Below are 22,635 nucleotides of genomic sequence, written 5' to 3'. Positions count from 1 at the left end.
TAAAAAATCCTTAAAGGTTGCAGAGAGACCTGCAATAGTTGTTTTTAATTTCCAAAAAAGCCTTTATAGTAGTGAAACAGCGTGTGTCATGTATTTCTTTAGGCCAACAAAATATGTCATACTGTAAATATAGGTTTAAGTTGAGCAGACATTTACCATTGAGGTCCATACAACATTTCTTACTTTGGCCTGATGATTATAGTCCTTCAAAGGAAAGTTTATATCTAAACTGCATTCTGGTAAAATTATTCATTCAGTTAGTGTTTTTCCTTCAGTAGATGTCTTTAGCAATAAACCCTTTATCAAACAGAAATGTGTTTGATTAGTCTTGACTTTGGCATCAATGTTACACTATTAAAATGAGTCACACAATTAAACAGACTACTTTAAAACTCAGTGTATCAGAGGTATCACATATTTTGTATACATTTGGCCTTGTTCTCTTGGACAGAGTTAGCTGAGATAACCTGGCTTAGAAACAGAAAGGGATCCATGATATGCGTAGTTACAATCCTAGATAGCATATAAAAAAATTGGTGCCTTACCAGATTTCATCAATACACTGATACCAAACATAATTGTCTTATGCTGTTAATTGGATAATAAAAATAACTAACTGTTTGCTCCCACACAGAGGGCACTCTGTACCCATATGGAGCAGAGGCTGGAGATAAAGAAGTGAAAATAGAAACAGAAGATGGAAATTCTCCCTACATCACACCTCCGGCAGGGTTTCCTTTCATGGGGAAACTGTATGACAGAATATATGTAAGTGTGACTTTTTGCTAATATGGCAGCACCCAGTCTTACCTAGAAATATCGGAAGAACTTGGAGGATAAATACAGTGGTAACTGTGACAATTCCTCCTTGCAATATCTATCTTTATCAGTGGTTCTCAATCTGGGTCCTCAACTACCACTGCCCTATGTCCTTTAGATTTCTCCTCACTGCCACACTGACTTATAGAAAAAGAGAATGATTCACAAATTTCTGCAGCACTAGATTGCAGCTGAGGAGGTTATGCAGTCATTTGGATAAGCTGTGCAGGAACAGTTGAGGAGCTGGTTTGAGCTCATGCTGAGACCTGTCTTTTCCTAATGCTTTCTTTACCTAAGTTCACCTCTCAGTTTCGTTTTAGGATTTTGTAAGTGAACTTTTTTTGTATGGATATGACTGTTTGTTTGGATCATTATCCTACTAAAGCAACAAGTGATGAGCCATTTTGAGTTTTCTGGGAGAATGCATCATATTTTCATTTACAATCTCCTGTTTTTTTTTTTTTTTTTTTTTTTTTTTTTTATGTTCAAAACCCCAGGCATTCCAACAAATCTTTTGGAGGAGAAATAGGCCAGCATAGATTCTGTTAAAAAGGGATTTCATACCTTGGCATCAGGTGGTGTTTATCCTTTTGCAATACAGCCAACATACCTGCAAATTTTTAAACAACGCAGACTGTTCCCTTTAATGTTTCAGCAGAAATCAGCAAACCAAATATTTATGTAATGATTGGGCTGAAATAATTTACCCACTATGTTCCCAAAAAAGAGGCAGCCTGGTTTATTTTGGGCCCCCTAGCAGAATTTGGGGAATCCTAATCAAAGTAAATGCAATCAGCATCCAGCCAATTAAGGTATCACTAAAACTCATTTGAAATCTCTATATGAATCTATTTAAAGAGTGTATACTGTAAGTGAATTTTTACCTAAACATGGTAAAGTTGAAGGCATCCATGGAAAACATATCCACATTTTCAATTTACTTACAAAAAAGGACAGTGTGTAAAGCAAAAATTACAGAAAAAACAAGACATTTCTGAATTAATATAAACTTTGGACTAAGCTATGTTTTCAGTGTACCTCCAGGCAAGCACGAGACCCTACATGAGACCCACTTTTGACCTGGACCATCTATCTGTGGTCTCAAACCACCAGTTGGAATTTAAAGAGTAACTAGTGGCTATTGAAGTTTGATGTTCCAAAGATGCAATGCATTGGCACAGTTGTCATAGTTTTTTTTTTCTCTAAAATATATATGTGGGGCCAAGATCAACTCACACCCGCTCAGATTGAAGGAGGACCTTCTGGGAAAAGTTCTCCGAAAAAGGAAATTCACTTTTAATCTTTTATGATGTCTCAGTCTTTTTCAGCAATGCTTTGTTCTTAGACAATATTTGAAATATTTCTCCTTTTTCTGGGCCATTTTGTCTAAAAAGCAGCTCCTATTTTCTGATGTGCAAAGTTTAAATTGTGAAGCTCACAGTTGAATATCAAATTTACTCATACTATTCGGTTTTTTCGAAAAAAAAAAATCTTATTTCGGTGGGAAAATACAACTGCATACAACAAATGGGATTACATTTTACTGCACCAATGGAGGGTGCTGTATGACAAATATAAACACCTTTTGAAACAAAGAGAGAGGTTTTCATAGTCATATTTTTATAAAATATAATTAGATTTGCTTCAGTAATGTGGTTCTATGATAGCCATATTAAAGTATTTGATTTTTCACAATTTATTAGATAAATCATTAAGGATATTTAGCAGAATAACTGACTTTAATTAAAATGGTTTACTGATTAATGCTTTAAATTTTTATTAAATGGGATATACCTCACGTCAACACCCCGTGTTTAAATGTCCTTTTTCAGTTTTCAGATAATGGCCTGGTTCAGTTTCAGACGTTGGTAGAAAATGAACAATACCTGCTCCCTTCTCCTTCTGCTGATGGTTTCCCTGAGGACATGAAGATGCCTTTATTGGCAGCATTTTGGGATGATGCAGACCTCAACCTAGGGGATGGGAAGCTGCACTATAAGGTGTATACTTTATGTGATGTCAAAAATCTATTTAGAGTAGCTGTGATTGCTGTTGGTATAAATGACTGAAAACCAGAACCACCTTTTCTAATAATCACATCATTGCTGTTTGATTCTTTTAGGAATATTCTAAACTGGATGCATCAGATATTTACTCCCAAGTGGTTTTTAATCGCACAGCAGATGAAGTGACAAAGTTTGAGGATCTGAAACAGAGGCCTTCGTTTACGCCCACCTGGATCCTAAAGATCACATGGGACAACGTGATGCCGGTCTCCTACCAGAAGATCGACTTTTCTGAGGTGTGGTTTTCTTTACAAATTAAGTAAAGATTACATAAAAGAAATGAGCACTTTACTAAACATGCAGAACATGCTTGATCTCTGGAACAAAAAACCAAAGTATTTCAAGTGTGTTTGTTATATGCCCCACCTCTATTTTGATTTAAAAAGATGTGATAAAGCCTGACATATGATCATTTACTTGCCCTACTTTAAATGTTGTGTAATGTGAGACATTCAAAGCATAGGCTGGTAGAACGTAGGTATCACACTGAAACAAACTTCCTGTTTGTTCTAACTTGCAGTGCCATCTAGTGACAGCTTTTAGGGGATTTCTTCAAAGGACTTTTTCTGCCATTTCTTGTTTGCATAATAGTCTGAAAGTCCTGCTTATTTTATTTCATTTTTTATTTCTTTTTGCAGTTTGCACAAAATAAAAATGAGAAGCCTTTGTAAAATTTTTTGACTGTAAATTACTTTTCTATTGCAGACAAACACTTTCCAGTGCATCTTGACTACAGATGGAGTTCGCTCCTTTGCCCTCCTGCGTTATGGGGATATGAAATGGGGACCTGGGTTCAGGAAGCATCATGATGCTCTTATTGGCTACACAGATGGAAGAACCAGTTTCAAGGAGACCACCGTCCCCCCAGATAACCTTTTTGGTCCTGCAGGCAGATATAGACCCAATGAAGTTAGAGGAACACTTGGGAATCTTGGCCAGCTAGTGTATGATTTGACTGGGCCAGAAGGGTCGGATGTTGATGCCCGTATTAAATGTCAGACATGGTGGAAGAAAGAGCCTGACCCCAGTGAGTGGGTGTTGGGGCTGCCATCCTGTCCCTGCACCTGGACACAGGCTCTGGAGGATCTGGCCTTCTTACAGGATCTCACAGATCCAGGAGAAACAGTTCAGAAGCTGAGGGCTCAGCGCTGGGGTAGTGCCTCAGGACACATCTTTAGGTCACTCCTGTCCAACCAGTATGGAGCTGGGAAGAGGTGTGTGTATGAACCAGATGGTGCCTTGTTGGCTGGGTACAGTGAGCTCTACTTCCACGGACACAACACACAGAAACATATCGGTAATTTTTTTGCTTTACTTTTTCTCTGCTATTTGTAAAATATGACCAAAAATCAGGGATATAATCTAATAGAAAAGAAAACTGTAACTAAATATTATTTAACACATCGCCTCTTTTCAAAATAAAACATAAAAAACAAGGAAACATGTTATTAAGGCCTACATACAGATGTAATGGTAGACTGAAGTTGATAAACAGCTGCATGAAAATGGATTTCATGTTAAAACTTTCCTGTTTTTGATAACTGGAACAATAATTGCAATATTTTATTAAACTAGAACTGGAGGAGGAGCAAAGTTTACAAAACGTAACAGACTATGGATAAAAATCATTCCCCGATGCTCCCTGTTAGAGAACTGCAGATGAGATTGGTAGAATGAGATGATGGAGTCAGATGGCAGAAAAAAAGCCTCTTCTATCCAACGATCACAAACCTTTTGGAGCATGTGGATTTGCTAAATATCCTGGAAAGAATCGTTTGTTGTGGTCAAAGAAACCAAAGTTGATATTTTCTGCAGCAAACACTTCTGGTAACTTTGCTGGGAAAAAAGAAGAGATAATTATGTGACATTGTTCTTATTGTATGGTGGCGGATCTATGATACTGTGGGTCTTTGTCACTTTCAGGTAACCTGAGATAAAAACCTGTAAGCAATACATTCAAAAGTAATATCATCAGTGGGACCTTAGCAAAATAATGAGTCAAAGCAATTGTCTGAAATCATCGGTGATATAGTAATTGACTTCAAATCAGTATGTTCTCTCAACCTCAGTCTAAATACTGCAGCAAACCTGTTTGATACTGCATTACCTGAAAAAAACAACAATTAAGTGATTGAAACCTGCAGTGCCGCACTATGTAAACATTTCCTCTGATTGTCCGACTAAATCTTGGATTGACGGCATTTGAAAAACCTTTCTCTGCAGATGAGGATCTTCTTCCCTTTCAGTGGTGTTGCATCGACTCCTCCCTGTGCCATCATTACCTAAGCAGGAGACCCTTGGATCGTTGCCAAGGTTATAGCTTTAGCAATCACAGCAGCTCTTCCCCGTCTTATTGGGGGACTCAGGGCATTGGTGAGAGACCCCCCCTCTCCACATCTGAACACAAAACTGTTTAAAACAATCAATCCTCCAGCGTGTTTTATGTTATGATATTTTATAAGTGAAAAGCTATGTTTCCTTACAGCAATGGTGTACGGGAGCCTGCATTTCATCACCTTTGATGGGTCAGAGTACTCCTTTAATGCCCTGGGGGAGTTTGTGATACTACGTCTCTCATCTGCAAGAGGCTCCAATATCTTCACCCTACAAGGACAGATTGAGAAGCTGCACACTGCTGCACAGGGGATCGTTGAGGTCCCAGTGGTGGTGCGCATGGCTGCCTTCCACCAAGGCCTCGGCAAGGTAAGGATGGGGTATAGTTTTTAGCTACAGCAGTAGTCACTGTTTAGAAAACTCCTTTTTTGCCTTCAAATGTGATCATTTAAGCTAAGATTGAAGTTAAGATACCAGCTTATTTCAGACCTTTCACAACCCCAGTTGTTTTTTTATATGTTTTGCAAAGTTTTAAATATTTCATTAGCATATTATTTGATAAACGAACAGAAATTAATGAGTAATATAGAAGTGAAATAAAAAATAAACATGGAGTTAAAAAATGTACTGAAAACATGTTAAAAAGTTTGATGGATTTATGTTCAGCCATCATACTTGACTTAAATTAGAACTGCAAGTTTTAGGAGTTTGCAGTACTCTGTAGAAAAGCTAAACTCAATCTGGCTGGAACATCAATTTACTGGCCACAGATAATTTTTTTTACAGCTATTTCCAAAGTGGAAGAAACGCCCCCTAGTGTGATATCCATGACATATCATGACTTTTTATATATATATATATATATATATATATATATATATATATATATATATATATATATATATATATATATATATATATATATATAAAAATGAAAAGCAATGACTAATTCTGTAAGACAGTAAAATAAACAGGAAAACTTAAATTTATTCCATTTTAAAAGCCATCATTTTATGGTTTAAAGGAGATTATTGAATATTTTATTGCAATATGTAATTTACTGCAATTGTCTTTCATTTGTTCCAAATCACCAGGATGGGCAATTCCATCTCCTTAAGGTTGGTATCCTTTAAGGTTTGGATCCATCGTTGGTCCAACACACCTTAAAAAAATGACTGCATTATGTCCTCAGCATGCAGAGTCTTCTTGATCATCTAAGTCAGGGGTGTCAAAGTGGTTACAGAAAGGGCCGTGTGGCTGCAGGTGTTCTTTCCAACCAAGCAATAGCAGAGCAGACTCTAGTCTTCTCATCAAGTGAGTTCAATCTGAACAGGATGACTTGATGAGATGAATGGAGTCTGGTGTGCTATTGCTTGGTTGGAAAGAAAACCTGCAGCCACACGGCCCTTTCTGGAACCAGTTTGACACCCCTGATCTAATTACGTGATTCAGGTGCGTTGGACCAGAGAAACACCCAAAAAGTTGCAGGATACAGGCCCTCAGGAACTCAGCTTAACTTTAACCCCTGGTTAAAAAGGTTGCTGGGGGATATTTATAAAAAAAACCTTTCTATTCTAAGACATGAATATGTTTTAATCTGAACCAGAACTCAGAGCTTTTCCAGGATTTTGTGCAGCCTTTACTAATTTGGGTCACTAACACAAGCAGTTAATGGAGATACAGTATCTTACTTATGCACTTTTTTACATTCACAAATAAAAATCTTTTAAAAATCTGAAATGTTATGTAGATTATAAAATAATTTCATCAGTCATAGCTTTAGTTTTGATTAAAAAGGACCACAAAGATCAGGTCTGTTAAGATCAGGGCAGATTTGGTTTCGATGATTCATTAAACTCAGTTGAATTTTATATTACATTTTTCCTGTACACAAACAAACTAGAAAACACAATAGAGCCCTAAAAATTCAGATATTGCATCCTTAGGTTTTCTTACAGGAAGTTTATGCATTTACCATGTCTAAGCAGCTTCTTCCAGCATGATGCCTAAACCACCATGCTTTATAGCACTGGTTTGGTGAGTGTTCAATGTGATATTCTTTATGGTAAAAACACAGCATTTTTTGTGAGATCATCCATTGTTGATCTCTCATGTTTGCTTGTCTCTTTCTTGAACATCAAAAACCTTCTTTCTGAACTGCTATTTACTATGCTGCTTGTTGACTGATGATTAAGCAACTGAGTATTACATAAGATGTAACACTACAACAGTCCATCCATTTAATAAATGTCTACTGTTTTGTGATGGTCTATCAATATCATGGAAGCTGGTTCTTCCATTGAATAATATGGGAAATGTAGTTGTTCTGTTACCAACTAAAATTTTGAGGGGTATAAATGCTTATTAAAACACTGTTTGTCATGAAAGAAGACAAACATCCACATAACCATCATCTTTGGTTTTGGTCATCAGATTGAGTGGAGGTGCTCTGATAGAGACAGTGGACTGCAGATTTTTGTGAATGAGGTTGAAGCCTCAGTCAGAATCGGTAATCACACAAATTTAATCAAATAAGATATTCTAAGTTTTAAATAGAACATCTGTTGTTCTGCTCATTGGAAATACACTCTGTGTGTCCTTTCAGGTGTGGTGTACGATAACAAGAGGGACTTTGCGGTGCGTTGTCTCTCCGTGAATCGTTGTGCAGCGGTTTATGCCAGCGGTCTCAGGGTGGTCGTGTGGCGAACTGAAGGCTACCGTCAGCTGGCAGCCATGGTGGAGGTCCCTCAGAACTTCTACAGACGCACTGTGGGCCTCTTAGGCCTCTGGAGCTCCAACCGGTCGGATGATTTCCTCATGTCAGATGGAAAGATCCTCCAGTCTAAGGGGCTCAGCCCCCCTGAAGAGGAGAGTCTGAAGCTCTTTTGCTTGTCCTGTGAGTTGACCATTGAAACATGCACAAATGTTATCATTCATTAAAGATAAGAGGGAAAATGTCAATGTAACTAACAGTATAAAAAATGTCTGTTAAATACAATAGAAACCTGCATAGGAATCTGTGAACCTTAGAGTCTCATTGCTATCATTATATTCAGACAAAAATAAACAAACACAAAACATCATCCCTTTAAATTTACACAGCATATCAACAAAGTGTGAAAGGAAAAATCTTATAAAAGTCTAACTTGAACATAGCCGATATGATGTTTAAAACACTATTAAGGTGACAATTCACACAGGTACTAAATCGGCTGTAAGTAGGAAACTTGGTGTCAAGTCTTTCTATGTTGGGGAGGTGAGTCTGATTTCAGTGCTGCTCTAAATGACGAAAGTAAAGAATAAAGGCTAAGTTTTGATGAAAAAATGTATTCACTGATAAAACAATGGGTTTAATGGTACTACAAGTTAAAAATCTTTTTATTTCACAGATTGTGTGAAATAAGAAGTATTTCAAGCTGCACATTTTATGTTTAGATCAGTAAATCGCAAAAACCTAAACTATGATAAATGTAAAAAACAAAAACAACAAATGTATTCAGAAGATGTCTAAATCTGATGATCAATTTAATGTTGGTTCTTCCTCGAAGTATGACTGAAGTCAACATGAAGGCTTAGTCAGAGGACTGGTCAGAATCAAATCAAATGGATTCAGCTAAACTTATAATTTTGTAAAAAAAAAAAACAACTCTGACCTCATCACAACACTATCTAAAGTCCATTTCTAATCTAAAACCATTAGCAACAGCGTTAAGGAGCGGCAGCCTCTCTGCTCACATCTCACCTGTTTTCCAGGGGCGGTCCCAGGCCCTGAAAGCCTGCTGTTCTCCTCGCCACCAACGGTCCCCCTGGCTTTAGAACCAACCAGTCTTCTGCTGAAAAGCGTGAGTCCTGCTGAGCTGAATATGCAGATGAGAAAGTGTAAGGAGAGCATGCAGTGCGTACAGGACAGCGTAGCATCTGGCATCTCCGACCTGGGCCAACAGACTCTGGATGCACAGACACAGTTAAAGAGGCTGGCTCTCACTTTTGGTACAAATGTCTACATTTATACAAATTTAAATTCATTTCTTTTTTTGCATGTGATTGATTTTCTGTTACATGTTTGTCCATCTGGCAGGCAACATGCCGCCTATAGTGAAAGAGCCTGCTGTGATACACAGCAGGGTCAACTCTCAGGTCAATGTTCAGATTGTTGCTGAGGATCCAAACAGAGACCCCATCACCTACTCATTGCTATTCCCCAGGCCTCCAGAGGCTTTTGTTGACAGGGGTGAGACACACACACAAACATAAACGCATCCCTTCTTCCTCCATCCATTGCTGTTACTGATGACATGACCCTTGACGTTCGTTTGTCAGATAGAGAGGCCGCTGTGGCTGAGTCAGGACAAGGCTCTCACAGAATGAGATCCCTCTCCCTGCTGTGACAGCTGCGATGCATAATTGCCATGTGCATACTTTTCTTTTGCATTTCCAGGTGGTGGCTTCCTGACATGGACACCCCTCAGCACTCAGCCTGTCCAGCTGACTGTCAAGGTCAGCGACAAAGAGACAAGCTCTTTGTTCACCCCAATCCTGCGTGTCTGCAACTGTCTTAACGGAGGAACCTGCCTGTATGACAGCGTTGCTGAAAATCACTTAAAGGGAATGTTCCAGGTACTGTGTGTGTTCCAGGTTTTTGACATGTTTTAAATCTTTGAAAGGGGTGGTGAATCAGAAGATCATACATTCTTCTATTATCTTGTAGAAATTTGTAAAACATGGGCTAAAATATGTAGCAGAAACCAAATGCTTAAATCAGTGGTTGCTATGGTGATTCCTGTTTTTTTTTTGTTTTTTTTTTTGTCAAGGCATGGAGGAGGGAAAGCAGGACAACTGGAATATTCCACTCCAAATAGTTACTTCTGCAAAAACTTCAATTCATAAAAAAAAAAAAAAAAACTATGGCACCTTGACATACAGAACTGCATGACTTTATCTGTTTACAGTTTTTTTTCTCCTCTAATTTACATTCAGCTTAAATATAACAACAATAAATTAAAGGTATCATGGTGGATGTTGCATTCTGGATTGACTTAACAGAAAAGCATAAGTCCCGCAGGAGTCAGATAGACTGGGTGAAAGTAAATAAAATGCATCCCTAATGCCTTATAGGTACATAAATGCAGGCTGATAAGAAAATGTGTATAAAGCCACCCTCCTTTAAGCATTAAACAAGCTAAAACCCTTAAAATTGTGGTGTATTGAAATAGTGAAAATAAAAATAATAATCAAAGCACTAACTCGGCTTTCTTTCATGCAATTTCACATTGAATGTTGCTGCATTTATTAAATCTGGCCGGGGAATGTAGCTCCATCATGGAATGTGTTTTGCACCATTCAATTCCCTTTTAAGACTGGGGCTAAACTTTTCTTTATGAAAAAGCTTATAGTTAAAAACAGAGTGATGTTTTTTTAGCCGCTGGGTGGAGGAAGAACATTAATAGCCTGATCAAGAAAGGGAGAATTTAAGTTTCTTTAAGTTTCTCCTTGGCTTCCATCCAAAACAATCAGTTGTCCTGAGCTATTCTATAGCAATGCTGCTATATGTTTAGGCTGCTGGATGACATAGGGATGCCTTTTCCTCATTCTGCTTTTTTCTGTCTCTATTCTCCCATTCTGCAGTATTTGTTAAGGTACACTCATAACTTTGTTTTCACTCTTTTTTACTGTTATAGTAGATTCATCTGGTCTGTTCCTGTTCAGCTGTGACCAGGATTGAAATATCCCCTGTGCAACATACGTGTATCCATATATCTGTTTATAGATGTTGGAGCTTGGCCTGTTTTTCAGTGTAGCCTTATTGTTTTACTGTCACTAACTGTATTTGCTTTCTTTCATCCTCTGACAAGAGAATTGGCTTGGTGCTCATCAGCCTGGCTACATCTTTCCTGGACTGGGTCATCTAGTTAACAGTTACCTTTTGTATCTTTGCTACATTCTGTATGGCTACTTCTGTCTCCTCAAACCCCAGTCTGTCTCAGCAGATGGCCGCTGACACTGAGCCTGGTGCTGCTGGAGGTTTATTCCTGTTAAAATGGAGTTTTCCTCTCCACTATTGCCACATGCATGCTCAGAGTGAGGAATTGCTGAAGAGTCAATAAGAAGAAGCAAGCAAAAGTCATCACCGCAGGCTCATCCTGGAGGAGCATGTTTTGCAAATCAATGACTGGACACAATCAACTGGTTTTCCTTGACAGAAACTTTTAAGCATTCTGACTTTATTGTCTCTTTAAAGTGCCCTGAGAGAACATGTGTTTTTCAATCGGTGCTTTATTATTTATTGAATTGAATGAGATTGTACTGTAAGCTATGATGGAAATATTTGATGCAGCATAGTTTTACCGACTGAGCCACAGATTTTCTACATGTATTTTTAGTCCTAAACAGAAAACTGGGACAACAGAACAATTACAAGATGAAATACCAGTAGAAAACACACTAAATAATGTAATACTGTGGTGAGGGAGATATTTCTAACAGTTTGGAATAAAGACCATACCATAAAGGAAATTATTCACTTAACATTAATAATAAGTATTTCAAATCTAAACTGGATGAAAAATAATCTAGAAAGGCAAATCTTAATTTTAGAAACACTTGTAATATAATATTATTTGTTTAATTTATTATTCCTGTAATTATTTTAATACAAATTCTGATGAATACGAATAATTGTAGGAACATATAAAAAAAGCTAAATACAAGTGTCTTTGATCTATTTTTTCCTTTTTTCATCCTTTTTTTAATTATAGGTGGTGGGGTGTTTGTGCCCGAAGGGATTCAGTGGAAAATTCTGTGGGAATACAACAAACGTATGTCGAGGCAAGCCGTGTTTCAGGGGGCTTCAGTGTCAGCCAAAGTCAGTCCCTGACCAGTTTACCTGTGAAAAGTGTCCAGACAATACCGTCTCGAATGGCAAAGAGGGATACAAATGCTTTGATTATGGTCTGTAGGAGATAAAATGTTATTTTAAAATACGCTTTCACATTTTTATCCCACAACCTCAAACAGAACTCCTACTTTTACAAGTTTCTTCATCCTCAGACATGTGCAGTCCCCCGTTTCCCTTCCCTTGCCATAAGGATGCAGAATGCCTAGCCGTGGAGCACAGCTACTCCTGCACATGCAAACCTGGCTTCAGTGGAGATGGATACAACTGCACAGGTGCTAAATGTCGACCTGTTATAATGAAAAGCAACTGTTTAAATTGCGTAATGCCTCATATCATTAACCTCCTTCTTATCAAATCTGTTGAGGTATTCCTCAAACAAGTTAATCCTTCTAGAGGCTGAAATTGTTGTGCAATTTTCTTTGTGTAACATCTGAAGAAAAGGGAGACTGAATGAGGAGTATCTGTGAAAATCCATTTCTCACACCAGAGTCTCAGAAATTTAAGCCTTGAGTTTGATTGAGCCATTTTAACACACTTTTAGCTACTACTGTAGCTCTTGGCTGGAAGTTTAGAGGTGAGCTGCTGGAAGGCGTCATAGAAAAAACAAGCATTAGTCTTATTTAACATGAAAAAGATAAATGGTCTTCCCTTCAAGCAGCTTTTGTATCGGTTTTTGCACAGCATTTGCCAATGTTCCATTTTTTTGAAGCTAGATAAAGATTTTACTCTATACTTTCTCATGGCTGTGGGTTCCCAATACTGCTTTGCAAAACATGAGACAAGGAGTTCTTCCAAACAAGGAGGAAGTCTCAGTCCCTCTTAAAGAGACAAAATATCTAGTTTGTCCAGAGCTAGTAAGGCAAAAATATAAGAGTTATAGCATCAGTGGTTTTGTCAGACTTTGCAGGTGAGACTCTGCCTGTATGAATATTTTTCAGTGCAACACAGTGAACTAATGGGCTCACATGGAGAGCATAGATGGCACTACGACCACAAATGTCAAACTCCACGCTGGTCTTAGGTCTTTTGCAGCTTCTAATAATATTCCTCCTCTATAACCATGTATTTAGCTCCACTCAACATTTATGTCACCACCTCTACTATGTTCCTAATGAAAATAAAAAAAAATCTCTGCACCGTGATTCTGTTTACTATGTCCCATTTAAGGCCCAATAGAATAATGAATACTACAGAGTTGTGCGATCAGTCCATCGCTGCAGACAACAAAACCTGACTTCTCCTGGTTGGTTAAACTTTCCAGAAGATGTCTTGTTACCTCCTATACCATTGTACGATAAATGTCAAAACTTTGCAGAGGAAGGTGGTTTTGACCAGTTTTGATTAACCCTACAGGGGTAAGAGAAACGTGTAGATGCTAACAGGATGAGGGACAGCCTCTTTCTGAAAGCTGTGGTCTTCCCTCTCCGCACTCACAGAAAACATCAACACATACAGAACAGTTAACTTTATGTTCAGTAAAGACATAAAAGTAGCTATGGCCCCTATATGCATGTCTAACTCTCTACTTCAGACCTGTTTGAACCATATGAGCTACTATGTAACATTTTATGCTGTCTAGCATATTGTTTCATGTTTATTGTATTTGTGGCAAGTTTTGATTTAGAAAAAATACAAAATTAAACAACAAAAGACAAAAAAACACCCTATAAAAATGACTGACATACAGAAAGCATAAAACCATAACAAGCTTTAAAAATGACACCCAATTAGCCAGAATAATCTATTTCTAACATTTTGTATCAAATTTATTTCCAGAGCTTTCGATCACATATCTGATTTTTACTCGTTTTACATTATATAACACATCCCTAACCCAGTGTGATGCTTTGGGTCAGGCACCATCTTTCCACATTAGAGGTTCAGACTAGAAGAGTTGAAAAAGCATTAACCTTACGCCCCCTCTAGATTTATTTTTATCTGTTATTTTTAGCTTTAGTTGCTGCTTTCTGTTTGAGACTGTGTTATGAATTCCATTGTATGTATTACTGCAACTATAAGCCATCTTTGCATTATGGTATTATGTGCTTTGTTGGTGAAGGGTTTTGAGGACCCAAATGCAGAGACCAGGATGCAGAGGTTAGTTTTGCAGGTTTAATGAGGCAGAAATCCAAAAATTCAAAATAACAAATATAGAAAGCCTTGCTAGAGGACATCAGGGAAAACACACATGGGGAGCCAGGGAAAGACAAGGAACCAGGACTGAGGAATTGCACAGGGAGAGTATATATGGGAGACAGAACAAAGACTGGACTAATGAGCTGACAAGGAACAGGTGTGGATGGAAGTGTCTAGAAGAAAGCCAAGGGGAAGGAAAAGAACACAAGGGGGCAACAGAGAGTAACTTAAGACATACAAAAGAACTCAAAAATATAACCAAAAACAACTAGAATAACACAAAATGGAAATGAACCCAATAAAAAAGAATAAAAAAGTATAACTGAAAACTCAAAAAGAAAACATAAACAGCACCAAAAAGTGCAGAGTCATGACAGTGCTGATAAGATGTTCAAAGCTAAACATATTGTTAATTATCCAAGCCCTGCTTTAAAAATCTCATCTAAGTTGTTCAAAATCTGACAAAAGTCTGGTTCCATGTTATTTATATTGTTATAGTGAATGTTTTCCTTTTTATTTCTGACAAAAAAAAAAATATTTTCTCCATAATCTTTCACAACTTTGTACAATTCATCTTAAAATACCTCCAACAATGCATATGCATTTGTAGCGGTAATAATAACAATTTATTCATGTGTTCAAAATGTGTTATTGTTTCTGCAAGGCCTTGCATCAAAGTATGTGTGATGGATGATTCTTTAAGTAATGGTGGGTTTATTTGTTTTACAGATATCGATGAATGTGCTGACCTCATGGCATGTGAAAATGCAAAATATGAGTGTATGAACAGGCCTGGATCTTTTGAATGCCTCTGCAGATATAAAAACTCCAAGAATGCTGATGGATGTGGTATGCACAGCTTTAGTCATTCAGTAGTAGAGACATGCACTGTAGGAATTGTAAAAGTTTAAACTTTGTTCATTATCAGCCACGACTAGATTACTTTAGTTTTGTTTTTCCTTTTCTTTACAGGTAACTCTCCGAACCCTCCAGGTATGGGCTCCTATTTACAGTAATTTCTAACTTTATTACTGCAGCTCTATCTTAGTTGGTATCAGAGAAGTTAATAATTTAGCCCTCTTTTCGCTTATATCACCTCAGGACACAATAGGTTTAACGTTTCCATGAGCTGGAGGAACAGAGGAGCGGATGGACTCAAACAGGTGTGGTATTGGGCAGGGTGTGCTCTGATTCCCCCATGCTACAGAAATAATAGCTTCTGTTTGACTGCAAAGTAATGTTTTAATATGTTCTCCAGCTAGATGACATTCTGGCCAAAGGTTTCACAAACAAGTTCTACAACATCAGTAGAAAAGATGCATCTGAACCCAGCAAGGAGGAGTATCGAGTGTCTGTGTCCAGTGACACGCCCCACTGGTACATCCAAGACTACCTGTCCAGAGTCAGCCCCCACTACGAGATAAAGGCTGTGGAAGTTGATGGTAAAATGCTTTGATGCAAGTTTATGTTTGCGTAGCTCAGAATATAGGGAAATATTAAACGGAAGAGGCACATATGCCACAATTAGCATGACAAAGTCTAAAGTTCTATTCATAAAGCCTACTACTCCCACTTTGATTCTGTAAACAGATTTAGATGAGTGTAAGGCCAAGGAGGCGGGATGTGTCCCCCACGCCATGTGCATCAACACCTACGGAGGCTACCGCTGCGTTTGCAACGGTACAGCTGATGTTGATGGAAGCCAGTCCTGTATAATTGGTGAGTCTGCTTGATGGCCAAAAGATTATTTAAATCTGAACATCACTGAAAATGTAGTTTACATCAATGAAATTTAAAAAGAGAAATTGATGATAAAATATGTTCCTGTGCGTTCTTTCTGGATAAGCTCTTCAACTGACCATATTAATGAAAAGTTTAGTGGAAGGAAAAAGCACAGTAGAAGAGAATGAGCAAATGATCATGGATAACTGCAACTTTTAAAGGAATTTGAAGCAAAGCTGATCCAAGGGTTTGTGGGACATTTAAAAGGCATGAACCTCAGCCAGAATGAGGGTTTAAAGGGCCACCACACACAAACCTATACAGAATTTAGGTTATGATGGCTAACTTCAGTTTATTCAGCCAATAGTGAAGCAGACGCAATGTTAGGAGATTAGGAGAAAATGAACAGGACTGCTGCTCAGTCATCCAAAGCCTTATATCAGATAAAAATACAAATGTTGTATTTTATACGGAAATCAAATTGTGGAGGAAAACTGGAAAGACATGACTGTAGCTGCCTGTTTGGTGTTGGTCTGCTGCTGACACAACCTCTGGCAAATTTTAATCTTTCATCTTTCAAGTTTCTAAAATAAAAGTACTTAAACATGTCCCTTTGTGTCTAAGGGAGGAATTTTCATTTTAAATTGATTCATCATGATATTCTGTGTTTTACAGATGAAATGCACTTTTTTTGCATAATAACATTGTGGTTTTAACATTTTAAAGCAGGATTTCTGCAAGAAATTGCTGCAGTCAACAACAAAATGCAAGTGAATATGTACTGTTGCCAGAGCTCATGCAAGAGTAGCGAATCCTGTAAAGTCAATGAGTCGATGCAATCAGCTGGTTTTCCTTAGAAAACGTTGAACCAGTCTGACTTTATGATCTGGTTGAATTGTGTCTATAAAGTGCCTTGAGATGACATGTGTTGCGAATTGGCGCTAAAAAGATTAATGACACATTGGTATTTTTGTTTTTTTCTTTTGATAAAATTATGGCAACAAGCAGAAGAGAGATCAGAGGAGTCTGAGTCAAACTTGGACCTGATTCTGGGTTTGGTTCTGGGTATCGGCATACCGCTCCTCCTGCTGCTGCTGCTTCTGGCTGCACTGGCCTGCTTCTGCTGCCGCAGGAAGACTGTTACTGGAGAGTGAGTACAGTAGCATCAGAAGGGCACTGATTTAGCAGGAAACAGCATTTTTAAGCAAACAGAATAGAAATCATGTTTATCAGTTGTTAATGTTTTTTTAAAGGTTGTTGGGATGTAAATCTGAAACAATAATAAGATCTTAAAATAGCTATGCTCTTCAAAAAACAATGAATGCAACACACCAGACTGGGTGATTCAGACTATGATTTCGTACTTTAGTCTGGTGATTTAGTCTTTGCACATAATGAACAGAACATCATCAAAGCCTAACCTGATTGGCCCTAAAAAGTAAGCAATAACTGAGCACTGAACGTCAAACGACTGGATATAAACTCTTTTTTTAAGTGGATCATAAGATCCTTAGGGTAGGGTAAGATAAGGTTCATGCACAGCACCAGAGAATAAATAGCTGTGAAGAATGACACACAAACACAGATCAATTCACAACTGTACGTCAAGGCTACAGTGGTTAAATTAACCTATAGGAACAATCCTTTCCAGGAACTTGAAGGCTGTAAATCCTGCATTCTGTTCTGCTGCTGCAGCACCATCCTCCTCATTTAATTTCTCAGTTGGAGGAAAACTGCCCACTCTATTACTATATTAGACAAAACACTTCCTACTAACAGCTTTTGTGTGAGTTATGAAACTTTACTTTTACACCACAGAAGGTTATTTATGGACACATTACTGGGTAAAACAGAGTAATGACAAAGATAACATATGGATGGAAACTTAATTTGCCTTCAAGCTGAGAAGAATAAACCACAGTTACATGTATGTAGTAAAATAATCGCCTCAGCTTCCATGTATTTTAACTTGACAACTTAGTTAAGCTGAAGCAGCTGCTACATTCCAGCTACATTATTATTTTTACAGTTTAGTTTAACTTACTTTAAGTCAGTTTACGTTAGCATAGCTTAATTATCTAATCTTATTTTGTATTATTTTCCATTGATGAGTAATTTATATAAAAGGTAGCTTAGCTTATCTTTGTGTATATTAGCTAAACCTGAATAAGATTGAATTAGCAAATATTGTGTTGCATAACTTGCCTATACTGTCTGATTTTTATTATGTTCAATTTTTAGTTTTGATTTTCTTTTTGTGTACATTTCTGACTTAGGTTTGGTATTTTTCAAATCATCCCCTATATTCATTATTTTAGGTGCTTTTCTTATTAGTTTATCCTCCTACCTCTAGTCTCCTGTTTTACTTTAATGTATACATTCTGTAAGAATGTGTCCCTATGTCTATTTCTGTTCCGCTCCTGCTTAACTCTTCCAGTCATCTGCCTTCATTGGTCTAAGCTGTTCCTAACTTTATATTTTAGTAACATATATTATCTAACTTTAGTTTAAGTTATCTGATTCTTTTCTTATTTTTGCTAAAATTAGCCCAGTTTAGGGTTTTAATATGCCTGAATGAAGGAAATCAGTCTGCCAGGACATGTAAGCAACTGATTTTGGTGTATGATTATCTTTTCACTTAGTGAACTAAGTTATAAGATGATCCAGATTGATCCCTATTCTTAGGAGCAGTTGACCTTACCCAGTTTGAAAATCACAGCGAATGGGTTTCGTCATTAAATTCCCCAAAATACAAAACAGTCCATTAGAGAATCAATTCTTGACTATATTTTTGGTATAACATTGTATTTTATTATGTGGATTTGTCCTTAGCTGCAAAGTGTGCACTTGTATGAGGGCAGATGTATGGCATCTGGACCAGGTGTTAGTGGGCCATAGAGACACCTAATCCCCTTGATGACTGGCCTCCTTTTTCTGCTTTCATTCAGCCAGACTATAATGTAACAATGCTGTCTGCATCAGCATTGTCGGATCATGTTAGATTAGTGAGGGGAAAAACAAAAGCCAGAAAAATATTAACTCTATGTTTCTTTCAACAAAGAGTAAAAATAGATTCTTGGATTACATGGTTTTATGATAAAATCACCTAAAGCCTTCGAGCTATCTTATACAATAGAGCAGATATGATTTAAATCACCATTCACAGAGCTTCTGCTAGGCTTCCTTAGATCTGTTAACACTTTTTCTGGGGAAACTCTCACCAAACACCATACAAATAATCATTGCAAGAAATCATTCAACACGTTGTTTTTTGTTTGTGTTTAGTTTGTTATTCATAGGATTATTAAGCAGCAGGTCTCTGCCTCATTATCAGAAGGGATATACATACTTAAAAAGAGAACAGTTGTAATAATATAGAATGCAGTAAGTTTTAACTGCAAAAATTCTACAGTGGGTCTGGAAAATTATTCAGATGTGAGCTTCATGTTTTTAATCAGCTTTAGCCCCAGATTTCAGCATCTTTCAACTCTGTATATCTAGGCTAGAAAATGCTTGAATATGCACGAGTCACTGTTGATCATCCACACATTTACATAAACATAACTAAAATTACTATTAATTTTGTTTACTGTATGTGCAATATAGGCAGCAGTAAACACAGCCAAGAGATTTAAACTTCATGGAAGCAAAATACTTTTTATTTAAAGGAGTAGAAATTAATACCATGGTGCAAATAAAAGATGAAGCCCAAGTTGCAGGGATATACAAAGAAGATATACAGTAACTCTTAGAAGTTTGGATCTGTCTTCCACATCTGTATGAGACGAGAAGGAAAGAAAATAGAGAAAATAGAGATAAAAAAAAACAAGAAAAAGAAAACAACAGAGAACCAAAGTAAACATTAAAATAATTTCAAGAGCAGCAGGTATTCTTTAGATATCCGTGTGCATTGAGGGCAAAACTGATGGTGATTGCTCAATATTAATCAGGGTGGTAGATATCTGTAGCTGCAGCTTAATATTTAGTATTAATGTGTTTTTGTGAACTCCAGGAACCAAATCCATTTGGTACATATGCATGGCCGTGCTCATGTATAAAGGATTTACAAAGCTTCTTCAGAAGGAAAATATGCTTAATAGCAGGTGTGGGCAGCCCCAGACTCGTCCTACAGGGCCCAGGATTGATAAAGAGGCAACCTGAGGTCCAGATAACCAAAAGCACCCCTGATCACAGGGACAAAAGGAGGGCAATATAAGGCTCTGGGCAGCCGGGAGCACCCAGAGCCTGACCTCCAAGGTGTCAAACCCCAAAGAGGCTCAGTACCTGAAGGGCACGACCCTAGATGCTATAGTGCCGAGGTCCCACAAGGCCATGGCGGCGAGCCCATGAGCTCCAGTCACCCAGATGAGAGCCAGGGAGTCTCAGGCCTCGGGGCACACCTCCCCCCAGTTGGGATCCCACAGGGCCAAGAGAACTAGGCAGCCACCAGGAATGTGACAGCGTCCACTGAAGTACCCAACCCCACATGTAGAGAAAATCAGTCACTGATGGGGACAATATGAATGAGAGCGAGACAGGCCCTGCTTATACTTGGGGCCTACGATGTTCCAGTAGGTACGGGGGAGGCAAACACTCAACCTGACAAATAGACAAAGACAAATTCACATCCATGCAGTCACATTCACACTCTTACACCCATAGGGACATCTCGAAACATATTCCTTCTCTCCTCATATATACGGGTCTGATGGTCTGATGGTCAATCCCCTTAGGAGGAACAGATCCACAGACACAGGAGTAGATCCACAGTTGCAGTTATTATTCCTTTAAATTACTGCAAAAGGTCTATGTGTGCATGTCCTTTTACAGCATTAATTACCAGAACCAATCAGTTTGGATCCGAAACCATTAGCTCTCTACTAGAAAGATAGGCAAGAAGAAGGATTTGGTTTTCTAGTTACAAAAATGCTAATCATCAGCAAACAAAATGACATGACCCAGAGTAAAAAGATATGTGTTGGAAATTGCTAAAGGAGAGTCCAAAACGAAATCTGACAGAAAATATGTGTGTTCAGAAATTATTCACTTTCCCAAGGCTTACTATGGCTGTGGAACTGAACACTGAATCTGCACACAAGCACCTAGCTTTTATTTTTATTATTCATTCCCTGCTTATAATTTAGTTTTATTAATTTAGTTCAATTAGCTGTATTGTACTGATGTATCATGATTTTTTATTTCACATAAAAAAAGAAAAAACAGCGTGGAAGAGTTTTGTAGACTTTTGAGATCCACTGTAGGTCGTTATTTTTACTGTTGTATTATGATTTGTTTTTTGCAGCCTCCCTCATTTGATGCCAGACCACATCCAACAGCAGTACAACCCCCCACCATTCAACTACGCTGACCCGGCCCTGCAGTACATGAGTCACTGCAGCCCTCGAGTCCTAGACGATGTCATGCCCCGGCAGCGGCTCAGATAGAATCCCCCCCCATGCAGCTAAAGCAAGAAGTCCTTCATGTCTTGACAGAAAATGTTAATTAAAAGTAAAACACTGCACTGCTTTTTATCTTCCAGTAAACAGCTGACCAACTATAACATTTAAAGCAAAATCTATTGTGCTTCAGTCCATAAAAAAGTAACACTGGTTTCTAAAAAGAATATATATGTACAGTTCAAAATCAAGCTGTTGAATTATTGTCCATTGCTTAACATTCTAGTTAATTTACCATAACATAGTTTGTAGCAGGGAGCAGACTTGCAAGAAGAAAAGGAAATATCTTAGAAAAATGATAATAAAAATACTTCTATAAAAATTTGTTTCTTTGGAGATAATTTGCAAAATAAATTGCAACAAAGGTTGAACGTTGTTTTCCAAACGTCAATGTCATCTCAGTGACGTTGGGAGAATAAGGATCAAGCCGAAAGAGGATAAGCATCGAGCCAAAGCAATGGATTGGAAGGAGACAATGATTTTATCTCTTTCCTGTTAACTATGTAAGGCTCAATCATCTTTTAATTTCTAAAATCAATCTGTCAAAAGTACCGGTAAAGAATATGAGGGACCTAGAACCCAATGTATTTAATTTCAAGATGTTTTCAGGCCTATGAATCCTTTTCTTATCCATACTTTGCATATAACAGTGAAATTGGTTAGTTTATGACTTAATTCTACTACAGTGGCCATCATAGACGTTTAATCTTTCATTACAATAGCACAATCCCACCATTTTAAAGTTGATGTGTGTTTATTGAGAGAAGAATCAGAATCCTCAAAAGTGTTTTTTTGCACTCTGATAGTGAGATAACCAAAGGTAGACAGGTGAACTGTGTCTGGTAAATTGTTTCTGTGGATTTTCACCACCTTTTGGACCTTTTGCCAAATAACTAATTAACACCCGCTTTTCATTTTGCAGGCAGAGATAAATACTCAATAAGTATTTACTGCTAATTAACATGGTTCATTATCCTGTGTCTTTGGAAGAGAGGAGGGATCACAGCATCACAAGTCCTCCATTGCACTTTGATTTAAACACAGTAAAATTGGCTGTAAAATCAGCTCAATTGTCTCATCAGCTCAAAATGAAATGCACAGTTCATTTTATTTTTTGTACTTTTCCTTTATTTATCCAGGTTGATCTGATTTACTGTCATAATTGTGTGTAAGTAAGAGTTGACTGTGAATGCATCCTCCCTGCTCT

At 37.7% G+C, this 22,635-nt stretch overlaps 1 protein-coding gene across 1 annotated transcript in view; it reads left to right on the top strand.

Annotated features, from left to right (window-relative positions):
- si:ch73-105b23.6 (fibrillin-2) overlaps window positions 1-21,969 on the top strand; it is a 31,231-nt gene extending 9,262 nt beyond the window's left edge. Inside the window, exons 6-25 of the mRNA XM_038299455.1 lie at window positions 635-768; window positions 2,652-2,819; window positions 2,942-3,121; window positions 3,591-4,182; window positions 5,109-5,258; window positions 5,371-5,588; window positions 7,653-7,728; window positions 7,825-8,115; window positions 8,973-9,209; window positions 9,298-9,450; window positions 9,658-9,836; window positions 11,975-12,167; window positions 12,267-12,386; window positions 14,980-15,099; window positions 15,223-15,243; window positions 15,352-15,413; window positions 15,509-15,692; window positions 15,841-15,969; window positions 16,981-17,122; window positions 21,275-21,969. Of these exons, the coding sequence (XP_038155383.1) occupies window positions 635-768; window positions 2,652-2,819; window positions 2,942-3,121; window positions 3,591-4,182; window positions 5,109-5,258; window positions 5,371-5,588; window positions 7,653-7,728; window positions 7,825-8,115; window positions 8,973-9,209; window positions 9,298-9,450; window positions 9,658-9,836; window positions 11,975-12,167; window positions 12,267-12,386; window positions 14,980-15,099; window positions 15,223-15,243; window positions 15,352-15,413; window positions 15,509-15,692; window positions 15,841-15,969; window positions 16,981-17,122; window positions 21,275-21,416 (3,491 nt within the window). The 3' untranslated portion in view covers window positions 21,417-21,969. The remainder of the gene's footprint in view (window positions 1-634; window positions 769-2,651; window positions 2,820-2,941; window positions 3,122-3,590; window positions 4,183-5,108; window positions 5,259-5,370; window positions 5,589-7,652; window positions 7,729-7,824; window positions 8,116-8,972; window positions 9,210-9,297; window positions 9,451-9,657; window positions 9,837-11,974; window positions 12,168-12,266; window positions 12,387-14,979; window positions 15,100-15,222; window positions 15,244-15,351; window positions 15,414-15,508; window positions 15,693-15,840; window positions 15,970-16,980; window positions 17,123-21,274) is intronic.
- The last annotated feature ends 666 nt before the right edge of the window (window positions 21,970-22,635 follow it).

The sequence above is a fragment of the Cyprinodon tularosa genome, unplaced genomic scaffold, assembly GCF_016077235.1.
Source record: "Cyprinodon tularosa strain WSP-4 unplaced genomic scaffold, ASM1607723v1 ctg43, whole genome shotgun sequence".
NCBI classification, from domain to species: Eukaryota; Metazoa; Chordata; class Actinopteri; order Cyprinodontiformes; family Cyprinodontidae; genus Cyprinodon; species Cyprinodon tularosa.
This window is presented reverse-complemented; position numbering and strand designations above follow the sequence as displayed.